Source organism: Mytilus edulis, chromosome 8, assembly GCF_963676685.1.
Source record: "Mytilus edulis chromosome 8, xbMytEdul2.2, whole genome shotgun sequence".
Classification (NCBI taxonomy): domain Eukaryota; kingdom Metazoa; phylum Mollusca; class Bivalvia; order Mytilida; family Mytilidae; genus Mytilus; species Mytilus edulis.
In genome coordinates, this window is record NC_092351.1 from 86,791,050 (window position 1) to 86,806,382 (window position 15,333).

At 32.9% G+C, this 15,333-nt stretch overlaps 1 protein-coding gene across 1 annotated transcript in view; it reads left to right on the forward strand.

Annotated features, from left to right (window-relative positions):
- The window catches only part of LOC139484486 (uncharacterized), a 32,731-nt gene that overhangs the window by 12,565 nt on the left and 4,833 nt on the right, over window positions 1-15,333 (forward strand). Inside the window, exons 5-7 of the mRNA XM_071268218.1 lie at window positions 387-448; window positions 5,379-5,458; window positions 6,490-6,615. Coding sequence (XP_071124319.1) covers window positions 387-448; window positions 5,379-5,458; window positions 6,490-6,615 — 268 coding nt within the window. The remainder of the gene's footprint in view (window positions 1-386; window positions 449-5,378; window positions 5,459-6,489; window positions 6,616-15,333) is intronic.

The following is a 15,333-nucleotide window of genomic DNA, read 5'->3' on the forward strand; positions in this document are numbered from 1 at the left end:
TGATTACAAATCCGGTAAATAGTCTAATTCGGTAGGTCACATTCATGAAAGGGAAGGGGATTTTAGTTACGACGTAAGGAACATATCCGGTATCATTTGTGAAACGGTTATTCCATAACGGTCAACCAACTCGTGATGGCGTCCGTAAAATTTACGAAGGGATGATTTCAACTTCACCATTTGGAACTCTTGGTTTAATAGCTTCCTTGTGAGCATTAACCCTCTATCAGGAAAATCATGATAGGAAATGCAAGCACGGGAATATCGTATCAATTGGGAGATATATACCCCGTATGCAGGTGCTGCTGGAATGTATGTATAGGTGGCATTTTTGAGACATGTTACTATTTCCAAGCTTAGTAATGTTTATCGGTATTCTATTTTAGATATGGGCTGATCGCTTTAGTACAGAAATACGTTTTTATAACGAGAACAAATACAGCTACAGGTATCACATATCTTAGAAAAAAAAGTACTAAATTTGAATAGGGCCGATAGTTTTTCAATTGAGTGTATTCATATTTTCATTTCAGGGCCTTTATTTAGACAAACTAAGCTATGGATTGATAATTGTTTCATTGGTAATCCTGTTGCATTACATCTCCTTAAGCTTTTTAGTTTTATCGCCTCGCTCTTGGAAACAATCTTAATTTAAGATATCGTTGACCGTGTGGACCTGTATTGATTTCATTTTAGCCAGTTCAAGTCATATGACTGAAATCTTTTAACTTGGACTTTTTTTTTATTTTGAGTAGTCGTATGATATACACTCTTTAAGTTCGTATGATGACATGTATTTCTAAAATCCGCGTAACTATGTATTTGGTATTTATGAAGGAGGCATAATTTAAACGTTAAAAAGAAATAAGTAAAGTCGTGTTAAACAACATTAAACACTTTAACATGGTCCTACATATAATTGATAAGATGCACTAAACAACTATTTACCAATTATTGCTTCAAAGACTTCTCATATACACGTTCTCATCATGCACTATCCATAATATTGAGCTACTTATATCGTATGTGCAAAGAAAGCGTTATAGGTTGCATTTCTGCTGATATCGACAATAAGAACTCCTATTACTGCTAAAACTGAAAACTTTTACTATGAAATTTTGAAAAAAGAATATATTCTCAAAAGGAAAGTTTACATGCACTTCTATTTTTTCCGAAGATCAAACATTATACTGTACAGCATAGTTTTAACGTTTAAATGCCCGAACTGTTAAGAGTAAAAACTTACGCTTAAATTATGTACTACAAAATGTATCCGTGCCTTGACTTAATGATTTCCACAGATTTCAATATGACTGATATGCTTATACACAATTATTGGCTGCATTCCCAAGTTATGTCTCTACGAGATGAAACAGACTTGGGAACCATGAAGTAAACAAAGTTATTAAGCTATGAATAATTCTTATATGATTTGCATATCTATAAATAATAGAAATGGATTGGTCAATTACTTTTTCCCCCTAAGTTAACACTTCGATAAACCATGTTTTGTTCAACTACTTTTGTAACCTTCACTGTGATAATATTTCATTAAAAAGGAGCTTTTGAGGTAGATGATATTTCACTTTATATTCTGTTTCATTGATCGGACATTCGTAAGTTTAAAAAATTCAATAGAGCGACTATCTCCAAAGTAACGACACATCAGATCTATTACGTAGTCCCAATGTATTTGTTTAACTTTAAATTGTAGATATCACCTCATATCTATAGATTTAGAATTTTTGTATCATTATTTTTTTTTTCTGAGATTAGCAAATAATACTCTTTTCTTTGATATTTATAGATTATCGTTGATCATCTCAACCAGATTAATTTTCTCGCATGAGCCAGTACGACGACAGCGAGAAAAGCAATCGAGTTGCGATGACCAATGATAATAGGTTGATCGTTATCTGACCTATGAAGAAGATGTCAATTTGCTTAGCAACGCCTTAGTTTCTAGCAATAGTTCTCCATCTCAAGCGAGTAGTAGCATGATATGAAAAATTATCACAAAAAACGATCAAAGGAAAAATGCACAAAATAGCGATTAATCATAATACATGTGATGAATGATCAGTGATTCCTGTACACATACAATTCAGTTTGATTTTGTTTTTGTATTTTGTTTTTTAAAGAGGAGGTTCTTTGTATATTTCTGTCATGTTGTGAAATTGACATTGATCAGTTGATGTGTGTGTTTGATATCATTTTAGCATATATAACATCTCTTTTAATTTCTACGTGTTTTATCTTATATTTTTTGTTTTCAGTTTGTATGTCAGTTAATGTTCTCTTTCTCTTGTATCTTCAGTATCTAGGATTATAATGTATCTTACGAATGAACTCGCGAAGAACATACTTTCATTCTAATCCAATAAATAAGTAATTACAAGTGTTCTTGATTGACAGAAAGGTTAATTAATTCTGTTTGGAGTGTTTTGAGTTCTGTTTGGTACCTTCTGATTTGTCCAAACACCCTTACAATGTATGTGATCAGCATTTGGTCTTACTTTGTCTGGCGTTACATTCAACGAAAGTTGATGTCGTAGCGGTCAGTATGTCTAGTAAAAGAGGAACGAAAGACACCAAAGGGACAGTCAGACTCATAAATCTAAAACAAACTGACAACGTCATGGCTAAAAATGAAAAGGACAAACAACAACAGCACACACGACACAACATAGAAAACTAAAGAATAAAAACGCAAACCCTACCAAAAACTAGGGGTGATCTTAGGTGCTCAGGAAGGGTAAGTGACGTCCAGTGATTCTTTTTTTTTAGAGATATAATTACATATTGATCTTGTCATACCGCAACACGTTCAGGTAATAATGACTTCCATGAATGTATGGCGTAACTCAGATTGGCATTTCTCAGTCGTTGCAATATGGAGATGCAACATTTGATCACTGTTTAAGGAATGGGTATGGATTGAAAATACTGTTTCACGAAAAAAAATATCTATCAGTTTTAAATTTCGTGAGACTAAGAAAGGTATTTTTCTATCAACAAAGACAAATGAGAAAAGCATAAAAAGATGTGTTAGTTATATGAGTTATATGAGTATCAATGGTAATTTGTTAGAAAACATCAACTGTATGTGTGATGCGATTTCAAATCCTGATCGATACTAGGGATTATTTTATTTTACGAAAAGTTGAAATTCTACGCTTGCATTACCAGAAGTTGTCTGATAAACCTTAAAAATGCACGTATTGAATACCTGTACTGGTCAGATATGTGTTCTTTTGGTAATGCATTGACATGCGCTATAATTTATCATTGATATATTTAGCATTATTCAACAATTGTATATTAATATTTACTTCTTAAAGTTACATTTGTCAATAACTAGGAGAAATGTAAAGGTTTGGCTGACTCGGCTGTGATTTTTTATGTATCCGTTTTTATTCTGTAGCAAGTTACCGGTTTTATCATGTATATCTATTATATATTTTATATTTTATCATGTAAATCTATTAAATAGTCATTTTATGAAAATTTACTGTTTGCAAAAGTATGATTTATTCTAAATAATATGGATGTTCTTATCCCAAACAGAAAACCTAAGCCAAATTGGGCATATTTTTTTTGGTCCTCAATGCACTTCAACGTTGTATTTGTTTTGTCTTTCGAACTGTTGTCATCAGATCGTCACATGTTAATATTGTGTGGACGAAATGCGCGTCTGACGTATTAAATTATAAACCTGGTACTCTTTTTTAGCTATTATTTGCGTGTTTCTCTGTCCTATATGTTCTCCTCTTTAATTGTATTGTAGTCCTGTCATGTAATGTTGTCATGCAATGTTATATTTAAAATTGCAATAAAAACGGGAAGTTTGGTATTCCACAAAACAAGGCTCGACCCACCATTTTTCTATTAAAATGTCCCGTACCAAATGGCCATTGTTAAATTATTGTTCGTTTTTGTGTGTGTTACATCTAAATGTTGTGTTTCTGTTGTGTCGTAGTTCTCCTCTTATATTTGAAGTGTTTCTCTCAGTTTTAGTTTGTTACCCTGTTTTTTTTTTGTCTCAATCGATTGATGAAATTCGAACATCGGTATACTACTGTTGCCTTTATATTTTTGATTAAACTTTAAAGAGAATACGGCTTTGTGTTGTATTTATAAAATGGAACACGTAAAATTTTAATAGTTCTCAACGAGGTTCTGTCTCTTATGTATCCCGTCATACTTTGAACCGCCCTATTATTTTATTTATTATTATTACTTTAACTGTTAAGCCAGTTTTTGTTTTATCTATTTTGCGTGACTGTATTTATGCATCCCGTCATACTTTGAACGACAAAATTATTTCATGTCTACCTGTGCGAATTTCAAACGCGCAATTTTCACCAGTACTCAAAACCCTCCTTCCTTGATGGGTGCATTTTACATAGACAAATAAAATCGTATAATATAATCAAAATGAGGATGTTAATTTGATGTATGCCTTTTTATGCTTCTTCGTTACATTTGTTGTTTTTATAGTGGTTAAGATGATAACACAATGTTGACTGCTGTACCCCTATTTTTGACATTTTTACCTATTGTGTCTGTTTGTTTTGTTCACGCATCGGTGACAATATAATGGAATTTGATGCGACTGTCATACAAGTGAGAGGTTTAGCTAGCTATAAAACCAGGTTCAATCCACCATTTTCTACATTTGAAAATGCCTGTACCAAGTCAGGGATATGACAGTTCTTGTCCATTCATTTTTGATGCGTTTTGTTATTTGATTTTGCCATGTGATTATGGACTTTCCGAATTGATTTTCCTCTGAGTTCAGTATTTTTGTGATTTTACTTTCTCTAGGAAAATATTTAATATCGTTGACACTAAGATTGTGAAGGAATTTTGTTTCGCCTACCGGTGTGGACTTTAATCTTCGTTCGACTAAGTTTGTCTTTGCTAATACCTCACTTAACATGTTGAACATGATTTATCTTCATTATTACACACGAATTCTTAAAAAAATGCAGTCTTCTAAGAACAATGATCGATATCTTGTTAAATTGCACTGTTACAGAAGAAAACGCATAAAATTACCGTCTCAATTGTAATATTTGCGAATAGATATATTCATGTTTGCCTATTTGCCTTTCACATAGTCTCTAGATTATTTGTGTGTGTAATCGTATTCTCTTGTTTAATGCAAATAAATGAGGGGTTAACTTACATGTATGTTTAAATAGCATACTGCACTGAGCCATTTTTATAATACACGAAACATATATTGCTACGTACTTTTCTTTACTCTTTGATGAAATAAAATATATTAATAACAAAGAAAATTTGGTAAGGAATGATTATGGAACGGATTTCAAGACTGGCATGAATAAAATCTAAATTGCATTGTATTACAGTAAATTGCCGTACTCATCATTTGATAAAGCTTGGAGTAAAGAGTGTCTGTCGGATAACGCTACGAAGTATATACATGGAGGTAATTTATTTTATACGGTTATATTATTCTTTAATTTTAAGTACTATACAACCTGATAAAATACTTTACAGGGTCCCTTAACTTTTTAATGTTTCAGGATACACATATACTAGAATCGGTATCACTACATTTAGTTGGGATCCAAAGAATGTTGCACATAAACAAACATTCGTGTTTGTGTTCATGACATAAGTGACAATGCAAATGGTTAATTATATACTTGAATGAGAAAGTAAACTTACTTTCAAGATAAATATGCTTACATAGATATTTGATTAATATGATTTACCATGATTATTATCAACCATGTCAGAAGAAAGAAACAGATCGGAGTTCGTTATAGGTCTTTTAATCTATTCCTGATTTAAATTGTGGTAAATCTAGAACCCGTCAAATAATTTTACTTTAATTTATTCAATGCTGTAATTTCCCAAAAAAGTATCATTGTCAAAAAATAGATGAACACTTTGTTGGGTTAGGGGCTGAAGTAGGAAAATTCATTGCAAATGGTTTATTCGTGACCTTACTTTGACCTACAGTGGTTAATCTTTTCAAAATATAAGTTGGTTGGATAGTTGTTCCATTGGTAATTTCAATAGGAACTTCTATTTCATTCAAAGGTCAAAGCATAGGGATGTGCGGCAAATTTCCAACATGTTTATGCTCCAAACTTTTCAACTTATACTAAATATATGTACCACCCCTACATTCACGTTGGACCTTTTAGACAAATATTTGTTTTTCAGTTATTCGTGGGTCAATTCAGGCAAGGCATCTGATATTTTTTATATCATCAATTAACCGGTATTTTGGATATACCATTATACCTGTTGATTACATCAAGTTTATTTAGAAAATAACGTTTTGTATTTCAATTAATAAATTGATTGTTGCATTTCAGTGACTAATTTAAAAACTAAACTTTTACATATCTGTGAGGAAGCTTGCTGATACATTAACATATGAAGTTTAACAAGGTAATGATTATGCATCATGTTTTAAAAAAAAAACTCTTAAATTTACAATTCTAGATGAAAATCTTGAATCATCATCACAGTGTCATCCAAGTACAAAATCGGTGACTTCAATCTATGGAAGTGGGAGAAAAAGTTCTGGTAGTGTTCCAGTTTCTTGTAGTGAAAAAGAAGATGACGATTGTGAGTTGACCTGTTATAACGTTTTACAATCATAAAGTGTGTTCCCTATCTCTTATCTCTTAAATAGCTCCATATTTTAAATATAAGTTTTAAACTATCATTTCTTATACGTACACCAAATCAATTGCAACTTCAAATTCAATTTCAAACAGGTGTTAGCCACTTCAATTCTAAATCCTCTGATTACACCTTTACTACTTCTCCATTCACGTGTCATCCGTCTAGCCCGATATTACTGTTGACCGTAACACTGCCAATAACAGGTATTATGCAAGGGCTCGAACTATCATGATCCCAAATCCATCAAATGCTAGCATAACGTCGAAATACTGATTAACTCAGTCAAGTGTTATGCAAGCAAGTGAGTTAAACGGTTGAAGAAATATTTATAAATTTTTATAATAAGACGACGAGACAACTACAATATCATATAATATTCCTCGAATGTGATATCAAAAGAAAGCTTGTCACCAGGTTTGTACTTGTATAACAACAGAACAGCTCTCACATGTGTATCACCTGTGATCACCCCACAGCTTGTGGTTTGCGTTATTTAGTCTGTCGATTCCTTTTTTGAGGTATGTTCTATGTTGTTGTTTATTTATTATTATTACCTGTTTTCCCATGGCATTGTCTGTAAATTATCGTCTTATAAGGATTAATGTGTCTCTGGTCTCTTTCATCACTCGTTTGTCGAAATTGAACTCACCCGCCAATACAACTTATCATTATTGTATATATAAATGTAAAACAAATCACCGTCATATTGAGTAGCATTTAGTACCGTGATTTTGTCATAGTTTAGTTAAGATGAACATGTTTGTGTTAAGTTACTTCCCCGAACAATTGCCTCAGTTCTACAACATACAAACGACCAAATAAAAAGCAAATACGATTTTTGAATCTGCATTGTAATGTGTTGTCAAGAAATTAACAGAGAATACGCAGACTATCAAAATTGCTATGGTTTGGTTAAGGAATGACATGGTTGGGTTAAGTGTCTAGAAATTCGTTATGGTTTTGATCAATTTTGTCATGGTTTAGATGCAAATTATATTTCAGTATTTATAGCTTGTAATTAAATGAAGTTAGACAATTTACCAACTGACTAAAAAGGAAGAAAGGTTTTTTTAAACCAAAATTAGATGCTGTAATTGGCTCAGCGTACATTAAACAATGTAACTGCTCGCTTGCGACTTGTCCTTCTTATGCAATCCGTACAACTCTGAGTGTCTTGTAAAAGAACAAGGAATAAATGTGCACTCTTGTAATCATAAATACAAAATTATCATTTGACAAGTATCAGATTTTATAGGTGACTCATAAGTCCTTAATAGCTTAAATGAACATCACTTTAAGAAGACAAATTGGAAGACTTTACTTGTTTGTTTTTAATACCTTAGCTTAAAAAAAAATCATAACACAAACAGCCGTACATTGTCAGCTAATCTGCATGTTCGACAAAAGAAGTGTCCATAAGATTGACAAAGATTCTTTCCGCAATAAAAGAGGAACATAAAGCCGATATCACGCTTCCCATTTTTTACTTTTGGATACCAATACGGCATATTTTGTTACTAACAGTAATATTTAACAAAAAAATAAAACATGCTAGACAAAGGAACAAGTGATCAATATGCTGGGGTTCCTTATTCACAACATAATGTTGGTATTAGAGATAGACTTTATCACAAAATTTCGGCGTTTCTTTGTATCTTCATATGAGTCGCAGCTCCTTTAGACATTTGTAAAAAAAAACGTCCAAAGATGACAGAGCATTTAATTTTACATTCATATATACAAGGCAAAAATAGAAACCTCACCTTGTAAGATCATTTATATTTGTTATAACAAAAAAATTATAACAATCAGCTATTAAATAGAATAGCTAGCTAACTTTGTTTTAACGAGAACAATAACAAGTTTCCTCTATTTTATAAACTATTGCACATTTTTGGACAATTTTAACAGAACAAGTAGGAAAATTTTAACAGAACAAGTACAGAATTTAGGCTAACATTTCAATACCTTGTATGACCATCTCTTGTATTTATGACTGCCTGTCATCTCCTTCGCATTGAATCAATAAGACGTCGAATAAAGTTTAAAAGATGTTGTTCCGTTCCCTGAAAAGTGCTGTTTGGTTATTTCTGATACGCCCAAGTTCGTCCCAAAGATGTTCAAATCTGGAGACGTTGCCGACCATGTCAACACAGGACTATGGTTATTCTCCAAAAAGGTCATATAATTGTGAGCTACGTGACAATGGGCGTTATCCTGCGAAAAAAAAACTGGTTAAAACGATGTCTTCGGAGAAAGCGGAGATCAAATGAAGCAAGACTTTCGTCTGTATGCCTTGTTGCATTTATGTTACCAGTGCAAATTTTGAGTATTATTCCAACCCATATCATAATTCCGCCACAACCAAACCGATCTGTTTCCTGTACGCCCGCATCGGAATATCGTTCCTTGCGCTTCTGGTAGACCCTACATGACGCTCTGCCGTTGCTAAATTTTAAGTTGAAATTTAATTCATTGGTTTAAAGAACCTGTCTACATGTTTGCCGATTCCATCGAATTTGTACTCGGTTCCATTGAATTTGTACCATCCTGTGACGTTCAACGGACGACAAGCTCTTAGACCTAATTAATGCAATCGGCTACGAAATGTTTGAGCAGTTATTTTGTTGTTATGTCTTTCATGGGTTTTTCGAAGAATTGGTGACGCGTTTACAAATCTATTCCGGAGTTTAAGGATGCGGATGTGATTGTCTTAACGTAACATCTATTCACGTAGCCTGTCACTACGGTGGCGATCATTTGTCGTGCCAGTACCTCTCAGACTAGTCTTAAGCATGGTGATGGCCTTCTGGAGACATTAAAATGAGTTGCAACATGCACTTGAGTCATTCTTGCTGCCAACATCCATATAGCTTGTTCTCTCTCATTTTAGAGTAGACGGGGAATTGACTTATGTGTAACTTTTTAAATTTGTTAATGCAATTGTGTTTGACAAATGGATTACCAAAAGAGCTCGAATCCGTCTATATAGGTTGCAATTCTGTAAATATAAACAATGCGATGTCTCATAGGAATGTCCTTTGCGGCTAAAACTGTGACACGTTTACTATGAAGTTTGGTGAAAAAAATACCCCAGAACGGAATATTTATATGAACTACTGTTTTATTCAAAGGTCGAAATATATGACTTTGCGGAATATTTTCAACATATATATATAAATATCCTGAACTTCTTAGAGTTTAAACTTATACTAAAACTCTATACTTCCGTTAACTTCATTTATGAGCCTCCTTAGAAAAAAAATGTAGAAACTACCAACGTTTTCTATTCTGGTTACATTCCAAAGTGACATCTCTCCCATCTTGGAACCAGTATATTTAAAATGTTTAACAAATTAACAAATTTATGAATATTATATATCTCCCAAAAAGAGGCGTGGTTTGGGAATCAGATGTATTTACAGTGCAACCTTATACAGGTAAACTTTTTAAATGGTTATTTCTTTGAAATCAGAAGATCACGTAATTCATTACCAATATTTTAACAAATGAGATATATAAATCATTCAGGTTACTAGTTCTACTCTACTGATATATGTATACTTCGAATTCGAAGCCAATGTAACGTTTTTTGTTTTTTTTGTGTAGTATATACTGTTCTTTCCGTTAGCAATTCAGATTTTTTTGAATGGATCCCATTAATATATTCCCCAGAACTAGAAATCATGTTTTCAAATACGCCACTTTATATTTGTATTACCCCTGATCAAAAGGATGTTGCCTGGTGACGTTGGTTTTTGTCTGACATAGCAATATTGAATGCCTTTCTAGCTCCTACCTATCATTGATATTTTTTACTTATTGTGTCTATGTTGTCCACACATCGTTGTCAATATAAAGGAGTTGTAGGACACTGTCATACAAGTCTGATGTTTAGCTAGCTATAAAACCAGATTTAATCCACCATTGTTTACATAAAAAATGTTTTTACCAAGTCCGAAATATAACAGTTGTAATGCGTTTATTTGATTAGTTTGAGGTTTTGATTTTGATATTTGATTAGGAATTTTCCGTTTGAAATTTCATCTGGGTTCAGTTATTTTGAGGGTTGATACCCGATATGGAAAAGACAGTTTTAATCGTTGTATCACATAGTTAACTTCAGCAGAAAAGAGAGAAAAGTGTCAATTATAACAATTTAATGAAACATAAAAGGTACAATCTTAAACATTTTATCACAAACGTGTCGTTATGGATGCGTTAAAGTCACGTCATTTGGAATCAGGACACAATAACCAATAACTCTTTTTTGCCCCGGGCAATTTTGATGTTAATACATATGCAAAACCCGATGTATTTATAACAAATATGTGAAAAGTAATTGTACAGCCTTCAAACATAAACAAAAAGATGTATAAAAATGTTCTTTAAAGTAATGTAGAACTGCAACTGACATCGAAAAGGACGCTTAGTTAACGAGTATAATGGTCCGGAATAACACACGGCTGTAAATTGTTTTAAATGATAGAATAATATCTATATTTTAATTTCTGTCGGGTAGTAAAACGTTTCTATGGTCACATTTTTGTATTTTATCCCTTTAATGGGGGTACCCCTCAATTTACGGTTTTGGGTAGTTACCTTAAAATCCAAAAATATAATTTTTGGTTAAATTTTCCGCTATTTTCGTAAATATTTTCTATGCACATATCAACAAGGATCATCGGAATGATGAAGACATAAATAAAATACCATCTCCAAGTAAAACTTTCAAACTTTAAGTTGGCTGTTTTTTAGATAGAAATTTAACGCGTTTTTCTTTGAAAACGAGAAAACATATGATTCAAAAACAGTATTTGACATTTGAGTGGACAAAACATATTATTGCAATACTGCATGCAAATTTTGTTGGGCAAATTCCAAACAATTTTGTCAAAAACTCAAAAATAAAAGTATCATTTGTACCTTTTTTAATTACGGAAATTGCCTATCCGTCAATCAGCTCCACCATTCATTTTTTCCTTCACAATCAATTTGATAGTTTCGATGTGATTATGTAGATTTTGTAGGAGACTTTAATTTATTTTTGAGTGATTTGAATATATGTAGTAGTTCGTTCGTATATTTTCTGTAAATAAGTGTTGGTTGCTTAACGTCCAGTGGCAAATAATTCTGCATGTTCAGGACGAGAACAAGTTAACAATAAAAACAATAAGCAGGTTTTGTCATAATAGGGGCCATTCGGGATGATGATCGGGAAAATTTAAATTGGCACACGAAAATGATGGTATATTGGAGAGGGACGAAAGATACCAAAGGGACAGTCAAACTCATAAATCTAAAACAAACTGACAACGCCATGGCTAAAAATAAAAAAGACAAACAGAAAAACAATAGTACACACTACACAACATAGAAAACTAAAGAATAAACAACACGAACCCCACCAAAAACTAGGGGTGATCTCAGGTGCTCCGGAAAGGTAAGCAGATCCTGCTCCACATGTGGCACCCGTCGTGTTGCTTATGTGATTACAAATCCGGTAAATAGTCTAATTCGGTAGGTCACATTCATGAAAGGGAAGGGGATTGTAGTTACGACGTAAGGAACATATCCGATATCATTTGTGAAACGGTTATTCCATAACGGTCAACCAACTCGTGATGGCGTCCGTAATTAGGACAGCAATTTTAAATTGCAACATGACACCTACGGACCCTCAAAGAGTTGATTCAAGGGTTTTTAAAGTGCAAAGAACGTGACACTCCCTTTACACGAGGCATCGGATTTAACGGCCCCATTCTGACCGGACGTGACTGCGAATTTGATACATCCCGCACAGCCAAACGGACGCCCTCTTCGTTTTACTGCCTGTCGGGAGAAGACCAAGTGACCATATTTCGTTTCCCCAGTCACCCTTGGGGAACTTTAAATTAAAAACAACAGAAATCCATATATGTGATCAAACTGATCGACATGTATCCTCACAACCTGACACTTTTATACGATCTCGCGCTCAGTTTCGTCCTTATATTACTCAATTTATTTCACTTGACTGGGCGGAGTTTAACCGGTTCGCTCATAATAAACTAGTCCATCTATAGATAGATGTTTTAGAATAAACTCATCAATGAAGTGTCCAGTCATTATTTTGTAAATTTCTTTGATAGGTGATAAGAAATCAGTTATAATTATAACGGCAATCATTATTATCACACACATCTTCAAATATACTGTCCTTATGCAAATATAAACGTAAGCTCCGCCCGATCAGTTGAAATAAGATTGGTAATAGTTTGGATATGAAAACAGGGTTTTTGTGTAAAAGAAAAAATCTTTACAAAAAAAAACAGAAAACAACGCAAAACCGAGTCCTCTAAACGTGTTGACAGTCTTTTAAGTTGTGCTTGATAATGTGAGTAATCATTTATCCATGCAAAACCAAGTACATTTGTACTTATTGAAGTCAACACCTGTGCAATTAAGTAAAACAGCTAAATTAGAATTTGAACTTGCTGTCAGTTCATTAATAACGATTGTTATCGATGTGATTTGTTCTTCTATAAGAAAAAGCCTTTCTCATGTAGCACATCCTCTATATATACCGATCACTTTTACCCAAGATTGTCTCTGATGCTTACCAAACTGCCAAACTCCCGAACTAACTAGATATTATGACAACTTACAATTCAGACACATTGGGGCCAAGGGATATGAAATATAGAGTTTAGCTCTGAACTCAATTAAGGAGATGCCATATCTGCTGCAGGAAAATTGAAGTCTATGTTAAGACTTTCAGAATAACATCAAGGTGTGTCTGAAAATATGAAGGATACATTAAAAGAAGAACAATTACTTCACCCTGCCACCAGTGCTTTTATGACCTATGTCCTTGTTTTGGTATTTCTATGGAAATGATGCCCGCATAGCTTGTAAATAGATATAGGAAGATGTGGTATGAGTGCCAATGATACAACACACCATCCAAATCACAATTTATAAAAGTAAACCATTATAGGTCACGGTCCGGTCTTCAACACGGAGCTTAGGCTCGAAAGTTCATTTGTTAGTAAATTGAAGAAAAATAACACAAAGGCACTTCTGAACCGTATATTGTTCCTAAAGATAACAAACATTCATAAATGTATGGCTATTACAAAATCAATCGTTTCTGTAACAACATTCGCCCTATTACATTTGGGATTGGCAGTGCAGATACATCATGCATATGCATATGGAAATATGGGTCACGAACATTGATCGAAACTGTGTACTCACATTTCTTTTGTGTTTCCTATGCCAAGGTTAGACTATATCTGACGAGTTCGACCGAATCATGACGGTATTTACGCTCCAGATAGCATTTGTACTCAAAAACTGTGTTTGCTTTGAACAAACTCTGTCCTGCGACGAACTTGTTTTTATAAAAAAGGGAAGTGTCTTCTAATGCTAATACGCGTACTTAATCCGCATATGATGACTAAGATATTGATTCGTGTCCCTATTTTATTAATACTTGAGCTATTGTGTGTCGCTTTCAAAAGTTATATAAGGATCATGACTGATTTTGAATTACAACATTAGAAAATTGGCATTGCATTGTATAATTTTTCATCCTTCCCTTAAATAATTAATGAGTTTTTATCCCACTAAAAAAATGTTCATGCACCAAACTGACTTTGTTGTTCACTCATTTATTTTTTTAAACCTCGTATTCACCTCGGGTGACTATAAGAATAAGAATAAGAATAAGAATACTTTATTAATCCAATTATGGACCCTTGCGGGTTTTAAATTTCATACAATGATTGCAATGATTTGTTATAACAATGAAATAATAAAATGAAATACATGACAATAGAACTCTGAACAGTTATTGCATGCACATGGAATAGAAAGTAATATGGGAGACAATCAATCAATTTCTGTAAGGATTATTCCCCTTTAAACAGATATGGTGTTTTGAGTTGCATACAAATGATATGCAGCCCCAACTGATTAGATATAAGGGTATTTTTCTCCCATGTACACACAGCAACCAATTACTAGATATTTATGTATATAATTATATTTTTTGACAATTGCAGGAATATGATAAGCACCTTAGAGTTTTACTGCAGTTTGTTTATAAGCATTTACATAATAATAGAAGAAATATGCATACACATAGAGAAATGTGCACTTAAATTAAATTTTTGAATTTAAAATATATATATATAGATAAACTAAAAGAGATTTAGCCATTAACAGAATTTGTGGATCTCAATTGAAAACTCTGGATAAGAAAAATGCATAACTTTTTCAGTATTTGTTGATCTTCAGTGGTCATTAACCATAAAAATTTAGATTTGCAGTCCAAGTTATTGAAATTCTGACAGTGTTCATGAGCTTGTGCAAACAGTGATTCTCTACATTGATTATACAATGGACAGTTAATTAAAAAATGAAACTCATCTTCAATATCATTATGAGAACAAAAATTACAAGTCCTCTGTGACCTTTCTATAGGTTTGTTCTTATGTCGCTCTTTTTCTACTCTCAATTGGTGAGCACTTATGCGAAATTTACATAAAATTTGTCTTGATTGAAAACTTTGAATATCAAGATATTTTTCCCTTTGTAAATTACTTTTATGAGAAAAATATGTATCTAGCTTTCCATTAACATTATCTTTATCATTGAACCATGCTTTTAAAA